Here is a 16,052-nt window from a genome sequence, read left to right as displayed (position 1 = left end):
ACACAGCCGCCGGGATGGCGGGATGGCGGGGTGGCGGCGGGCCCCTCACGGCGCTGCGGCGGGCGCGGCCCCTCACGGCGTTGCCATGGCGGCCATGGCGCTGCGCTCCGCGGGGGCGGGCGGGGGCGGGCGCGGGGCGGGGCGGGGCGGCCCCTTCAGCACCGGCGCGGCCGCGGACAGCGGCGGCCCCGGCTGGAGCGGCGCGGGCACCGTCCCGCGGAGCCGCACGGAGCGTCCCCTGCGCCCGCACCCGGAGTGGCCCCACGCGGTGAGGGAGGGTCCCGCTCGCTGCGTGAGTCCCGCGCGGTGACTGAGTGTCCCCCGCAGCCGCCCGGTGAGTGCATGTCCCCGCTCGGTGAGTGCATGTCCCCGCCCGGGGATGGGTGTCCCCGCCCGGGGATGGGTGTCCCCGCTTGGGGATGGGTGTCCCCGCCCGGGGATGGGTGTCCCCGCCCGGGGATGGGTGTCCCCGCACGGCGGGTGCTGTGCCCAGCCCGCAGGGCCGGCGGGTCGCGGGTGCCCGCGGGGTTGGGCCGGGCGGGGCCGTTGCGGGAGCGGTTGGGCTCGGTTAAAAAACTTGGAGAGACGCGGAGCGCCCGGCTGGGCTCGGGCCTTTTCCTTCTCTCTCCGTAAGGCGTTTTCCTTCGAAACTTTAGGGGTGAACTTGTAAAAAGGGCGGCTTGGCGGCGCGGCGGTGCTGGAGGGGGCTGTGAGTGTGTGGCTGCACGTGAGCTCCATCCCACTACGGGCGTTGCTTTGCCTGAATCCCAAAAAAGCTCCCTGGCTTTGGGCAAGCCCTGCCTCGCCACATTCATAGTAGCGGTAGTAGCAGCGTGGCATGCCTTACTCGCTGTTGGAAGCTCTGTCATCCCACTGAGATGATGACAGCCCTGGTAGCTGAGGCCTTTTCTGTGTATTCTGCAAGGACCATCCGTGTTTTGGGGGAGGTCACAGCCTGGAGGTGACAGTGACAGTGATGTGACAGTGACAGCAAACTGCGATTCTGTGCCCTGAACTATTCGGAAGTGCCTGCATGCAAAGCAAAACTGCTTTCCAGCAACTCGGGGCTGGAATTCTGTGTCTTCCCAGCCAGGAATCCCTCTCGTGTGCTCCCTGCTTTCTCCCACAGGCATCTCTGACACATCTTTAAGCCACTGCAAATCTGTAATAGCGTTAATTGTTCCCTCGGAAAGAGGAGGCTGGGCTCTGCAGGCTCACACGTTGTGTTCCGTGTGCTGCCTTGAGAGTAACAGCCTGTTCGTGGCTCCCATGAAAAGCAGCCAGGTGGGAATGAATGGGGATGTGCCGAATTCTCCGCTAAAGGCCGAGGGATGAATAATGAATGACAGTGACTTCAGAGCAGGGACTCTCCCATGCTTCACGCTCCTGACTTCTCCTTAAGCTCTAGAGGCAGATGTGATGTGTCCGTCCCATTCAGAAATGTTAAAAACAATCGCTGTGCCCTTTCATCCTCTATGTGCTGTGCCTGCAGCATCCAGTACTTGGGAATATGGGCTTGATGTGTGGAGGCAGAATAGCTGTCTGCATTATACCTTCTGTTCCTTATGTCTTATCCCTCTGGCATTGCCACAGCTTAGGTCAAAGGGAGCACCAATAATTCCTGTAATTTGCAGTGCTGCAGACCTTTGACCTCAAGGCAGTGCTGCCTCCACACCCTCCCTGCCCCGTTGTGCATCCCAGGCACAACTTTACAGTAAATTTAGTTTTGTTGCCTCATTAAGCACACACAGACACACAGGGCTGTTGTAAGGACTGTGTGCTCTGGAATGATTCAGCTGCCACACAGAGACACGTTGACCCTTGTGAGCAAAAAGCCTGACCCTAAATTCCTGCCCTGCAGATCAGAGTTTGAGCTCCTGCTCAAGATCAGGAGTAACTGCTGACACAGTAGAGTCCCATAATTTATGAATCGACCTTAAATCAGGGAGACAGAAGTAGACCAAGTTTCTTGAAAGACCACATTGAGACTGAGTAATTTTGGAGAGTCAATTAAGCAGCATTTAGGCTGGCAGTGTAAATTAATTCATTAATTAACAGTGCTTGAAGGAATTAAATTCTACCCATGTTTCAAAACACTCCTAATTCAGAGTGGTTTCGTGGTTCTGGGCCTTGATGATCAGACTGCAGGAGGGGTTTGGGCTGTGCCACCCATGCTTGGCCACAGCAGGGGGGAAATTTTGCTACGTTTTGCTTTGTTTTTCCTCTCTCATTTGTGTTGAAAAGCCCTTGGTGGGTCCTCCTGAGGTTGTTGACAGTGTTTGTTGAGTTCTCAGTAACATGATGGTCTCTGCATATGGGGATAGACCTTTTTTATGGATTTAATATGTAGTTATGCCTTCCATATCATATGTCTCTTATGTGTCTGTGTTTAACCCAGTGGTTTTAATGGATGAAAGTCAATGAACAGTCAGAGGATTTGGAGGCAAATTCCAAGTCAAATTTCACCATGAAAGGATGGGTAACATGGAGTGAGGGATGGTCCATGGAGAGTGGAAGCCAGCCCAGAGTTTGTATTGCAGAACTCAGATGTTCAGCCACGAACAGCGAGGCCAATTCTGCTCCCATTTACACCAGAGCAATTCCTGCTGAATTGAATTGTTATTCAGTCAATTCCTTTCTCAGGATTCTATGAGTTTATGCCATTTGGATTCAAACACTAAAAAAATACAAAGATTTTGGGAATTGCAGTCTGGCTTTTTGCCTTTTCCACCATGATCTTCATGCAAAAATAATTTTTCAAAGCATCAGCAGAGACTCTAAGATGCCCCAGGGAATCAGCAATGTGCCATTGCCTATGGCCATGCTGAGTTAGTGTGGTACAGCAAAGGAGAATCCAGCTGCAAATCTTGAGCATAACATTGAGCATGATTCCTTCATGTTGCAGAATTGCTCACAGGTAAACCATCATTTCAGTTCTTTTCTAGAAAAACTTATTTTAGAAGCTCTAAAACTTTCTTTCAGTGTGTACCACCAAAAGGAGAGTTTTCCTCCATAAAATGCCACAAACGGGTACAGCAGATGTTGATTTATGTCCACATCAGCTGATTTTCTTCTCCATTACCCTTTCTGCTGGATCTTTGCTTATCCAGCAGGTCCTGTTGCCCTGACATCCGATGTCAGGTTGAATGTTTTTGCACATTTGGTGAAAGCTTGACTCAGTCTTTCTCCCCAACTTGGTGTTGTCAGGTGCATGATGGTCATTATGAATTATTGATAGTGATGGAAAAGTCACGAATGCACAGCTGTGCTGCAGGGCCTGGGCCTTTTCCTTGGGTTTAATCATCACTTTATCTCCTCTCTGCCTTTTAGTAATAATGTCAACAGAGATTTCGTGCTGCCTTCGCCACAAAAGAGGAGCAGTTCCCTGCTCTGCTGCTGCAGCCAGAATCCTTTTTCCTGTTGTAGTTTGCAGATTTTTCCATTGCAAATTCTAGAAAACATTTCACTTATCAAAAAACTATTTTCTATGGAAATCTTGGTTGTTACTGATGCAAAATTAAACATAAACTCCTGTGCAGCAAATACTTTGAAGATAATGAATAATTCATTTCTTTCCCCCTATTTTTACAGTGTTACTCGTAAAATTGGGAAAATGGCATTAAAATGAAATCCCACTGCTGTGTTTTGTATTCAGAGAGTAACTTTCTCATACAAGTATGGAAATTAATTCATAAAAGTATGAATTCTATATGAACTTCGTAAACACAAATAGAAACATAATTAAATAATGGAAGACACAGTAATCTTTGAGTAGCCTGTGAGACACAGTCCTGTGGAGGTGCCAGCCCAGCGTGCTCCAGCACACAGAAGTTTTCCCAATTGAATTAAAACTCTGCTCTTGCTGTAGGAATAGGGAAGAGGGGAGGGGTTGGAGGGATTTATTTGGAGGGATCTTTATTTGGAGGGATCCTAAAGTGCTTCACAAATCAGCCTGGAGCCTGGGCCTGGAGCTCACAGCTTCTGCCATGAAATGAAAATACTCCTGGAGTGGAACAGAATAATTGCTCTACAGAAACACTTTTGTAACCTGAGCAGAGCAGGGTTGAGGTAGAGAGGCTTTCAGGGTGCATTGCTTTCATCTTTTAGGCTCCTCCCAAGGAAAGCTCCAAATCCACTCGGGGTGAACCATCAAAACTCACCTTCGATACCCCAGTGGCTCAGTACTGGCTTAGAGGGGAACCCCCCACACTGCATTGACTGAAGGAACTAAATGCAGCTTCCAGCAAGAGGTTTTGGGGTGTGATCAGTCAAAAAAGAGAAATCTATTCAGTGGATGTGGTTGTGTTGGAATCCTCTCAAAAAATGAGGGACAGAAATGTGATCCTGGAGGATCCTTTCATGGGTTAGTGACCGTGGGAATATTTGATAGTTGTCCTTCGGTGTAGATGAGGGGAAGATGGTTCTGGAGAGTTCCTGAGGAGAGCCTTGACTTTGTAATGCCCTTTTTACCTGAAAGCAGCTCAGCTTTAGGGTTGCAGTGGCACCTGGCATCGTTCATCCCTCTTCCTCTGGCATTTGAAGAGGAGAGATGATTATGAAGATGGTTAATAGATGGAAAAGGAGGATTGTTTCAGTTTTTACCTTGCCTGCTTTTGCTGCAGTTTAGTCATAATAATGAGAGTTTTTGATTAGTGAGCTTTGGATTGAGTCACTGGGATCTCGAGTGAGTAAATAGATTTTGGGATTAGTCTGAGGAGCTGAGCAGAGCAGTCAGGGGAGGCTGCAGCACACAGGGAGAGGAAGGAATCTCTGGGACCCTTGGCTCTTGCTCCTGCCAGTTCAGGAGGCGTCACCTCCTGAGAGGTGAGGGAGAGCTCATGAGATGTCTGAGCAACCTCCACATCTACCAAAGATTTGAGTTCCACCTGGAAGATTTGAGAGTCCATATTCCTTAGGGTGGGACGTGGGACTGGGGGTGCCCAAAGGAGTCCCAGCTCAGCTGGGAAATTGTGGCACAGAGGGGAATCCAAGGCACAGAGCCCAGTCATCTCCCAGTCCCTGCTGGATCTCAGGATAGTCCTGTGCTCCTTAGGCACAGACACACCAGGACAAAAAAGGCTTAGGAATGGTTTTGTTGGTGCATGTTGCCATAATTCACATCCCAGATTCAGGCACAGGGAAATAGTCTCTTTAAAACACAGGGGAATTGTTGACATCATCAATTTTATTTTCGTTTTTCCTTCAGCTGAAAAAAATCCTGGGAACCCTGAGCGTAGAGTATGGAAATGATGCTTTTTCCTGTGGTGACTGAGCCAATAAAAGGCAGTTGTTGGGAATAATGTCCCAGTAGGCAAAGCAGCTCATCAATTCAGCTGCTGCTTCTATGAACATATTATATAATAATGCCTCTTCTTCTACAAAAAAAAAAAAAAAAAGCTATAAAGGTGCCTCTCTTCTTCCCCTAAAAATCATCAGGGGAAGCCATAAATTCTGCTTCAGTGTTAATCTGTTCTATCACAGTGATATATCCATTAATGGATATCATATATCCATTAAACCTTCCATCCTTGAACAGAAAGAAATAACAATATTTCAGTGTTAAAAAGAAGTTTTAATTTTTTTTTTAATTTTTTTTTGGCAAAGTGACTGATTTGTCTGACTTTTCCAGACTCCACATGCTGAGATCCTTTTATCTAAGCAGCCCAGAACTCTTCCCTTTGCCATCAAGGCCTAACTTGCTGCTCACTGCCAGGCTCAGAGCAGAGCTCAGCCCTTGCCAGATTTAACCCTTTATTCCAGCTGCCAACGTGAGCCGTCGGTGCACGGATTTGGGAGCAGGTCAGGAACACGCATGCAGATAATTAGTTGCCCATCAGGAGTTGGAAAGGAAATGAAAGCTGCAGACAGGCCCTGGCACAACAGACAGGTCCTCACAGGGTGAGCAAAGCAAGTGCTGTGCTTCTGGCAGCACTAAAATGGCATTTTCAGGGATAAAAATCTGCCTGCTGTAGCAGGGAGGAAAAATCCACTATATTCCTAATAAAGGAATAACACAGTCAATACCTCCTCGGGCTATAATTTCAGCTTTCCCTGCAGGTTATGCAGATATTTACCCTTAAATCATACTTTAAATATTACCTTTAGTGAGAACCATATGTAATTTGAGCATAAAAGCTACGATTGTGGAACACAACTCAAGAAAGAGTATATATTCCTGTGAATATCAAACCACAGAGTGGACAGGCCCTGCTTGGGATAGTCAGGGAACTTGAGTGGGTGTTGTGAGCTTTGCAGGATGGGTGCTGGAATGGGAGGTCTTGCAAGGAAAGCCTGAGAATACTGACTGTCAGCACGTGTTTGAAATGAGAGGCAAATATAAGGAAGTGCCTTTATGATAGCAGGTGAATATTTACAGAAATATTTCATTCTAGCACCTGGCATGAACATGGAAATTCCAGCAACAGGATCCTGGGCTTACTCAAAATGAACCAATAACCTCATGTGCCAGGAAACAAGACCTTCCTGTCAGCTGCACACTCTGATAGAAAGAATCTAAAGCCACTACACAATTCATAGTACTTCATCTTGCTGAATTATTATTCATTCTAAATTCTATATTATTCTACTCTATCCCTGCTAATTTGCATGTCTATTAATAATAATAAATTCCCACTCAAAATCCCATAGGGAAAATGGCAGGTTTGTTAATATCCTTGCAGAGGATTAAGCATGACCTGAAACCCAGAGTCTTTATAAACCCTTTGGTGCTTTTCCCACTACTTTTCCCTTACCATTCCCAACTTCAAAGTCTGTTGTTACCTGCAGGACTGCCAGGCTATAATGCATCATTTATTATGTCCAGCAGGTGACCGGTGGTTAACATTGATCTCCAAATGAATGTGATTGTTTGTTGGGTTTTATTTCCTGCAGCTTTCCCGGGGAGCTTTGTGTTTCTGTCAGCGACAAGATGACAATTCATATTTCTACCAAATGATCCAGTGACTCATCCTATTAACTCTGCTGGAATACACGCTCCCAGTCATCCTGCCACGGTGAGTCTGTGGAATTTTTCATTCTTGTTGGGAATATTATTCAGGATTTAGTCCATAAGTATGTGTTTGGTAGTACAAATAAGATTTTCCTAAAGCAGAAACTTCCCAGGGATGACCATAGCCACAAACAGACCAAATATTGCATATGGCAGCTATTTTTTAAAAGTTATTGAAGTATTTTAGATTGAGATACTGCTGGCCTCACGTTTTTTAAAGGGCTTGGTTGGATTGGACTGGAGGCCCTGTGAGATGGAGCCTCATGTGTTGTGGGAACTGATATCAAGTCACGATAAATAGGCCCTTGAAAAAGTTGTCCTGTGAGGGGATCCCCATCTGGCTAAGAATGAGTCTACCATGAGTCATGATGGAAAAATGGGACTTCCAAAAAAACCCAAATATCCAGCATGACAGAATATGGATAATGATTTCATATTGAGTGCCCAAGTTAAACTCCTCATTTTGTGCCTCCTAAGAACTCCCAGCTCATTGAGCCAATATCCTGTAATATTCCAGTAGAAACAGAATCCCAGGATGGTTTGGAAGGAACCTTACATCCCATCTTATTCCATGGGCATGGAACCATCCTAGTCTGGGATGCACCAAGCCCTGTTCAACCTGGCCTTGGACACTTCCAAGAATTCAGGGGCAGGCACAGCTTCTCTGGGCACCCTGTGCCAGGGCCTCCCCACCCTTAAAGGAAAGAATTTCTTCCCAGCATCCCATCTAACCCTGCCCTCTTTGCCTTAAAGGCATTATCCATGTTCCTTCTGTTGGTGGAAAAAGTAGGACACGTTTTTGAGGATCAAGTCTCATCCTGTGTTTGCTTTTTGTGCCCTCTAAGGTGCCATTCTGTGGCATAGCCCAAGCCCACAGCTTTGCAGTGCATTTGCCCACCTTGCAGCCTTATCTGCCAAGGAAGAGCTGAGCTAACATTTGTTATCCCAGGGAAACTCAGTGGGAACTGGACTGAAAACTGATGGCAATTCATGCATTATCTCCTGATAACAGGATAAATAAACACCTTCACCGCCTGCATTAACATTAATGGAAGGAAAAACTCATGGAAAGCACTGTCAAATCAGTTTAAATATGTCCCCATTTAGGTTTCCCAGATGCTTTACTGCTTCTCCTTGTCTCGTCTGGGTTTAAATTATGACTGGAAGTCCCTCCACATTTGATATTCCTGCCTTTGGAGATTATGCCAGCTGCAGTTCTGAAGTAAGTGAGCAAAATACTTCCTAATGTCCAGCTTAGTAGAGAAATGGATCTTTGAGTTGAAATAAATCTTTAGCAGGAGGTCATGGACATTCATAGTGATGTTTATAATGTGTAAGCAGGAAAGCCAGTGCAGAGGTAAAAGGAATGGCTGAATTTCTGTGGGGGTTTCTGGAGCAATCCCCCAAAACAAGGCTGCCACAGCAGCTCCCAAAATATTTTGCTACATCTCTTTTTTAGCCTCTTCTCCCAGGGAACAGGGGACAGGATGAGGGGAAACAGCCTCAAGGCATGCCAGGGGAGGCTCAGGTTGGACAGCAGCAGGAATTTCTCCTTGGAAAGGGTGGCCAGGCATTGGAAGGGGCTGCCCAGGGAGTTTTGGAGTCCCCATTCCTGGAGGTGTCCAAGGAAGGACTGGAGGTGCCACTCAGAGCTCTGGGCTGGTGACAAGGTGGGGATCTGGCACTGGTGGGACTGGGTGATCTTGGAGGGCTTTTCCAACCTCACTCATTCTGGAGTTCTGTGATCTGTGAAAGGTCCCTGCACAACCATTTCAAGTGCAAAGTAAAAAGAATTGGAGCATTTAAGTATTCCCAACCTTTATTGTAAACAGAAAAACATGGGAGAAATAGAAGCAAAGGGAAGAGGATGGAGCTGCCACAGCTGCACAAAAACTATTTCAGCTGTATCCTGCCTGAAAATGCCAGCACATGGCAAACCCTTTGAAAACACACTGAATCAACATTATGGAATATATAAAAAGAGAATCTAAACAGTTTATCAGTAAAATATGAGCTAAATTTGATGAGACTGTTCTCTAGACTGCAAGTATCTGTTTCTATGAAAGTTGTGGGGAGCATGAAAGCTGTCATTAGAATGACAGATTTGCTTCATTCAGATGTAAAGCCCGATCTGCTTGGGGTTTTTTGATGAGGCTCATGCACAGTGGAGTGCTAAGAGGTGTTTAATGAAACATTTTAGCATCATTATAAGCCCAAACTCAGAGCTGCTTGCTCCAAAAAGAAAATTAGAGCCTCTAATTTGAATAGGAAAACAAATGATAAAACTTAACAATATGATGTTTAAGTATCCAAACATTTTTCCACATTGTCACTGCTTTATCAGGTGAAGGTGACCACTCAAGGACAAGTTGGAAGTTGAGTCAGGGAAATATTTTTCTAACCTTATAATAAGGATGATATATCACAAAACTTGACTGAATCTGATCCATCTTATTCTGTTCTTCTCTAGCCGATGTATGTAAAAGAACACACCCTGAAAACTGCTTTTCCTCATCCTTTTTTTCTGGCAGAGATCTTAAATGAGATGGGATTCAGGGTCTGCTGCAGTTTATGGTAACATTTAAAATCCCATAAACAAAAAATCTTCAGAAAAATTGCTAGGAGAGAATCTCAGTAAATTAAAATATTGATGAAGTGTGGGGAAAAACACCTTCTTTTGAATTTCATTGCCGTGGTGGTGATGTTTGTGCAGCTTCCATTTGCCCATGTGCAGATTTTAGGACACGAAAACCCTGAATGTGGAACGTGTGAGATGCTTTGGGGTATTTGTGTGGAAGGAGTTTCACAAAGGGAAGTCTCTGGCAGAATGCTGCAGGGAAGGCTTAGGGACAGCTGGGATTGGGGGTGCCAGTGAGGGACCTGCATCCAGGGATTAGAGAATCCTGAGATGGTTTGGTTAGAAGGGACTTTAAAGATCATCTGCTTGCAGTTCCACTTCTACTGTCCCAGAGTGCTGCAAGCCCTGTCCAGCCTGGCCTTGGACATTTCCAGGGATCCAAGGACAGCCCCAGCTTCTCTGGAATCTGTGCCAGGACCTCAGAATTTCGGTCTAATTTAATCTAAACCTCCCTTCTTTTGCTTTGAAACCATTCCCCTGTCCTATTACTCTCTTCCCCTGTAAAGTGATCACCTTCCATTGCATACAACAGCAGTTTCAAAGGAATAAAGTGATTTTCCAGCCCCTTTTCTAATTAACCAGCTCAGTACTCACTTGTGCTTGGCTTCATCCAGGTGCTGTGGTCACGTGCAGGGAGTTTCCTTCCCTTCATCCCAGGAGCTCTTGTTTTACACAACACTTTGACTAATTACAACCTAAATACAACATGTTGCTGATGATGTATTGGAATTGAGGTTAATTACATTAATAATAACTCCTGGCATTATCCTGAGCACCTCAGTAAGTAAATTTGCCCCTGCTTTGAGAAATCAGGCTTCTAATGACTATAAAATTGCCTGGAAATTGTTCTTTTTGCCAGATGTGATTGAAGGAAACAAAAAGATAAAATCCCTCTAGGAGAGTGCAGGGTTAAAGTATTGGATTGCAAACTGGTAGCAAATTTGTAAATAATAAAAATACTCCTACTAATAATATTTATTTAGGCTTACCTGCAAATTAATTATTTTTTTTTAATAATTTGGAAAACTGAATTCCTGGGTTTTTTCCTAGTACACTTTTCTCACTTGTCAGAGTTGAAGGTGTATTTTAGCACAGAATTCTTTAATATTTATCGTAAAACATTAATGGTGAGACTCTGAGCTCCCAAAGCCTCCTCAGATTCTCCAGGAATCACTTCAGAAAGAATGGCATTTTGAGGGATGCCTCTTCAACACAAAAGAGAGATTTACTGACATTACCTTCTCCTTTCAGTTTCAAACCTCAGTATATTGCAATAACATCTGAAATACCTAAAAACATGTAGCAATAAAGGAAGGATCTCTAAGCTTATTTACGGATATGTCCATCTTCTGACTTTTCAAGTGTTTGAAGAGGGTCCCTCTGCTAAAAGGGGGGTGAATTTCAACATTCCCCTCTCTACTCCCTTTTTTTTTTTTTACATCACAGCATCAGCCTCAGAAAGGTCAAGGTTTTGCAATATCAAACAAATGTTGTAATAAAAACTGCTGCTTAGACAACAATTCTGACAATTTTAAGTTTGCTAGGGTTTCATTTGGGCTGCTCCACCATAATCTGACATACAAAAAACTGGAGTTGATGATCTTGGAAGTCTTTTGCAACCTTAATTCTGCTATTCTATGGATGACTTAGGTAACAACATGGCAGCATAAAACATTTGAACAAAACCTTCTCCTTCCAACCTGCCTCCGTCCAAGGTTGTCCCACTTCCAGAATTAACAGTAGCTCTCTGTAAAAGCTGTTTTTTAGACAGACTTTTACTGAGTTGTCATAATGGCTCTGAAGGATGCACAGCTATAGTTTTAAAGGAATAAGCATGGAATTCTAATGAATATTCAATTGTGAAATCATTAGCATGTAAAATTGGCAGTGCTGTGAAGGGCAGTTTCTCTCCTTTTCAGTTCAAATGTTGTATCCTCTAAATGCCTGCAGGAAAAATGTGGATATTTTTGAATACACCTGTAAACATACCTGTTATAGGTGTATTTATACACTATGTGCACAATGCCAGGAGCTACATGGTTGTGCCAGACCTATGGGACTGATTCCAAGACCTTCACACGGTCAATTAAATTCCCAACTTCAGTGCTGCTTTAGCCAACTTTTAAAACATTCCTTCAACTTCAAACATCTGGTTAGTCCCATTCTTTGTCATGAGGCCAGGAAGGTGCTTGGAATTACATATGCTCCTGATCAACTTAATGGGAGCTGAAATTCCAGCAGAAGTATGTGAAATAGAGCTCTGCCATATTCCCAAGCCATTTGGCAGCTCACAAGTTACTTGAAATTACTAAAATATTCCAGAATGTGGAATCTGAAGGTGAAGGAAGGGGAATGTATGACAATGTTCATATGGAGTCACCACTGGTTAAGAAACAACAGTGGGGACTTTTCAGTAGGGTTGTTACTTAGTCTGATTTTACTTTATTTTTATTCTTGAGCTGTGGCTGAAAGAATATGTTTGAGCCATCTGGCTGCAGAAACACTCGGGGGTGTTTCGGAAGCAGGTTCTGGGTGCTGGCAGACTCCCAAAGGCACTTCTTCCACCCGGCTCATGCCTCACTGAGCCCGCTCAGATGCCACCTGGCCACCACCTGAGTGTCTCATCTCCCTGTTAAATGTGATGCCATGTGAATTCAAGGTATCATTTTAAACTGAGAAATTCCCAAAGCTGAGCTTCATCCCATGTATTCTATAGGTGATTCTTTCTGGAGGTCCTTTTTCCACAAGACTGGAAGGGGTTTTCTCACCAGATCTGCAAACTACGACTTGCAGCATTGATGCATTAATGTAAAACATGGCTTATGGCCTAGAAGGGAAATATTTTCCACAGAAACATCGTGGAAATTACTTGACAATTATCAGATAACCAGTCCTTAAACCACAAGTGATATTAAAGGATGTGTGTGCTTAGATGATCCATAGAGACCAAAGTTCATCCAAGGCATATGGCTGGATAAACAGGGAGCAGGTTGCAACATTCCTGGTTCTCACAAAAAAACTTCCTGGCCTTTTAGTACTTTTAAAGTATTCAAGTCACTGAAGATCAAGGGAGATGTCTAGGCAGGACAGAAAGAACAAATTTGCTCATTTTGCTCATTTTATCTCTTCATAGTGAAATTTATTTGGAGTTCCATTAGAACCACCAAGTACTTCATATTATTAACCTTTGAGTAGTTTTAAATTGGGTCTATATGGTTTGCTGCATTTACTTTGAGTCATGGGTTATACAATAACGTGATGGCTTCTCAGCAGGATTAAAACCTGAGTACATTAAAATTCAATTAAAAGCCTGTGACAAGTGCAATGGTTGACTCAGACTGTTAACTGGGGCTGTGTCTCTAAAATTAACAGCTCTGTCACTATACGGAGGGAGGAAGTTTGGTATAACCAAGTAAAATGTCCTCTCTGGTATTCCAGAAAATTCTAACATTTGTCTCCAATTCCTCTTTCTCCCTGTTTAGCCAACCAATATCACAATGACTGAGGACTTGGACCACAGATTCAGTTATCTCACTTGGGATCAGATTAAAATCCTGGATCAGGTTTTAACTGAGGCTATACCTATTCATGGGAGAGGAAATTTTCCAACCCTGGAGGTAAAGCCAAAGGATATCATCCATATGGTAAAGGAGCAGCTCATTGAGAAGCAGATCCATGTCAGGGACATCCGCCTGAACGGTTCCACTGCCAGTCACATCCTGGTGAAGCACAATGGCACCAGTTACAAGGACCTGGACATCATCTTTGGAGTGGAACTTCCCAGTGAGCTCGAGTTCCAGGTCGTTAAGGAAGCAGTTCTCAATTGCCTATTGGACTTCTTGCCAAAATGCGTTAACAAGCAAAAAATCACGGCTCAGACCATGAAAGATGCCTACGTGCAGAAGATGGTCAAAGTCTCCACCGACCACGACCGCTGGAGCCTCATCTCACTGTCCAACAACAGCGGCAAGAACGTGGAGCTGAAGTTCGTCAGCTCGCTGCGGCGGCAGTTCGAGTTCAGCGTGGACTCCTTCCAGATCATCCTGGACTCCATCCTGGACATCTACAGAGCCTCGGACCGGCCCCTGACGCAGGACTATCACCCCGCCGTCATCGCTGAGAGCATGTACGGGGACTTCAACCAAGCCATGGACCACCTGAAGTACAAACTGATCTCCACCCGGAACCCGGAGGAGATCAGGGGAGGCGGCCTCCTGAAGTACAGCAACCTCCTGGTCCGTGACTTTAAGCCGGCAGATGAGGCTGAAATTAAATCTCTGGAACGTTACATGTGCTCCAGGTTCTTCATTGATTTTCCCGACGTTGCCGAGCAGCAGAGGAAAATCGAGTCCTACCTGCGCAACCACTTCATCGGGGAGGAGAAGAGCAAGTACGACTACTTGATGACCCTGCGTGGGGTGGTGAACAAGAGCACAGTCTGCCTCATGGGGCACGAGCGAAGGCAAACCCTCAATATGATCACAATTCTGGCTTTAAAGGTGCTCGGAGAACAGAACATCATCCCCAACGCGGCCAATGTCACGTGCTACTATCAGCCTGCTCCCTATATCAGTGACAGAAACTTCAGCAACTACTACATTGCCCATGGACAACCCCCTGTGTTCTACCAGTTGTACCCTTTCCACATACAGCTACAGAGCGGGATGGTGTAGGAACGCTCCAACCTCCAAGCACTCACCACTCCTCTCTTTCCAGTTCTCTCTTTAATAAAGGCCTCATTAAAGCGAGTTTTATCAGCACTTTTGAGTTAAGGACATATTTTTGTGCAAGTTGCCAAAGTTGTTTGGTTGATCAATGTCTAATTCACCATTAAGCAGGTGAAATAAGTGAAGCATCTGTCATTCGTGAAGTGTTTATACCTTGGTGTGTGTTTGGGCTGTATTTTTTTGCAATGAAAAGAGAAGGATATAAATTATTCTAATTTTATAAAAATGAAATGCACTAAGTTCTGGGTTCTAGAAAAAAAAAATAATTCTCAAGCAAAATTTAAATGGTGTCAATGAAAACTGAAGCCAGTGAAATACCTCTCTGTAGAAATGCCTGATGTCAGAAGGGACAGTGCTCTGGGTACGTCAAAGTCAATCATCCCTTGGTTTTATCCATGCAGTTCCAGCAACATTTATTTGCAGCACCTTTGAAAACACACATTGATGGGTCGTCTCTTGGTGGCTGATCGTTCCTCAGGTCAGTCAGACACTCGGGGTCACTCCCCTCCCCAGAGTACTGGTTTGTACTGGTGAGCAGGAAATGCCCCTACCAAGAGCAGACTCAGCATTTTGTGTGTCTGAAATTTCCAGTGATCCCAGTGAAAGATTTGGCTGCTCAAGTCAGGCAGTGTCAGAGCCCAGGATCTGCCTCAGAGATAACAAAAGCTGTAAGAGGTACAACTATTGTGATGAAATTGGTTTTGAAAACCAAGGCAAGAGGAGAAAGGAAGTGAAAATAGAGCAGAACGGGCTCACTTTCTAATTTGTTATTGATCAGAGCTGCTTTAATGCACAACAAACAAGAGTCAGGAAAAAACTCCAAAAGCCCAGGACTGGCGCTATTTTTAGGTGAATTAAAACAAATCTTTGGCAGTGGCATTTGAAAAACTATTTTATACTGGTGAAGTCCTGTCTGTGTTTAGATACCTGCATAAATCCACCGGTAGCAAACAAGGATTTACGATCAGGAAGCAAAACATGAATTACACATTAGTTTGTGTGTGAGTGTTTACCAAAGATAAGTTTTAAACATGTCACATAAGTGCCTCCCTGTGCCAGTTGCTCCATGAAATGCTGGAAATGGTGCCAGAGAGCTCCTAAATTATGGAAACAGAAACATGGAAAAGGAAACACGCCCTGGGGTTTCAGAGTGCTTGCAGCAGTGACGGGCAGAGAGTTTGCTCCAGGATGAGGAGGTTTGGGACAGATGGATCTAAGGTGGTGTCACCAAAACCAAACATGGGAAAAGGAATATAGAACAAGAAGGACTAGCGGGAAAAGGAGGTCTGGAAGGGGTGTGGGTATAAAATGGGAACAGCCAACTGGAAATGCAAGCTGTAGAGTTTCTTACATTAACTTTGTGTGTCGCTGTGTTGTCCCTGTCACTGTTCATCCTCATCTCCTGCTCCAGAGCAGTGGCTGCATTGCATCCATTTACAACAGATGTCAGGCCTTGGGAATTTCTTCTGCTTGGGCACAAGAGTTTGATTTATTTTATGGAGAAATGTGGTCCATAAATGTGCTGTTTTGGATCAAACATTTCTAAATTTTCTAAGGTCTGTGAAGTCCAATTGCCAGTGAAATGTAGCTTCCCTTTCCCCCATTATATTCCTGTACATTTGAACAAAGAATTGTTCAAAGACCATCATCACTAAAGTCAACTTTTTCTGTAAAATAC

At 44.6% G+C, this 16,052-nt stretch overlaps 1 protein-coding gene across 2 annotated transcripts; it reads left to right on the top strand.

Moving 5' to 3' along the window:
• Window positions 1-163: 163 nt before the first annotated feature.
• TENT5D (terminal nucleotidyltransferase 5D) lies at window positions 164-14,405 on the top strand. 2 transcript variants are annotated; one of them, XM_021537713.4, is made up of 4 exons: window positions 173-334; window positions 6,892-7,013; window positions 8,117-8,231; window positions 13,130-14,405. In XM_021537713.4, exons 3-4 carry the CDS (start codon window positions 8,166-8,168, stop codon window positions 14,318-14,320), a joined length of 1,257 nt encoding a protein of 418 aa, XP_021393388.1. In that variant the 5' UTR covers window positions 173-334; window positions 6,892-7,013; window positions 8,117-8,165; the 3' UTR covers window positions 14,321-14,405. The 2 variants fall into 2 exon arrangements, with proteins under 2 accessions (XP_021393389.1, XP_021393388.1); XM_021537714.4 differs by lacking the exon at window positions 8,117-8,231 and having other exon boundaries at window positions 164-334.
• The last annotated feature ends 1,647 nt before the right edge of the window (window positions 14,406-16,052 follow it).

The sequence above is a fragment of the Lonchura striata genome, chromosome 4A, assembly GCF_050655825.1.
Source record: "Lonchura striata isolate lonStrDom1 chromosome 4A, ASM5065582v1, whole genome shotgun sequence".
NCBI classification, from domain to species: Eukaryota; Metazoa; Chordata; class Aves; order Passeriformes; family Estrildidae; genus Lonchura; species Lonchura striata.
Note: the sequence above shows the minus strand (reverse complement) of the source record. Positions and strands in the feature narration are given on the sequence as shown.

Excerpts from the sequence above, each read along its gene's own strand:
- TENT5D (XM_021537713.4), top strand. The coding sequence starts at position 8,166 with ATGACTGGAAGTCCCTCCACATTTGATATTCCTGCCTTTGGAGATTAT. Across the intron at positions 8,232-13,129 it reads ATGCCAGCTGCAGTTCTGAA|CCAACCAATATCACAATGAC; the intron begins GTAAGTGAGCAA and ends CTCCCTGTTTAG.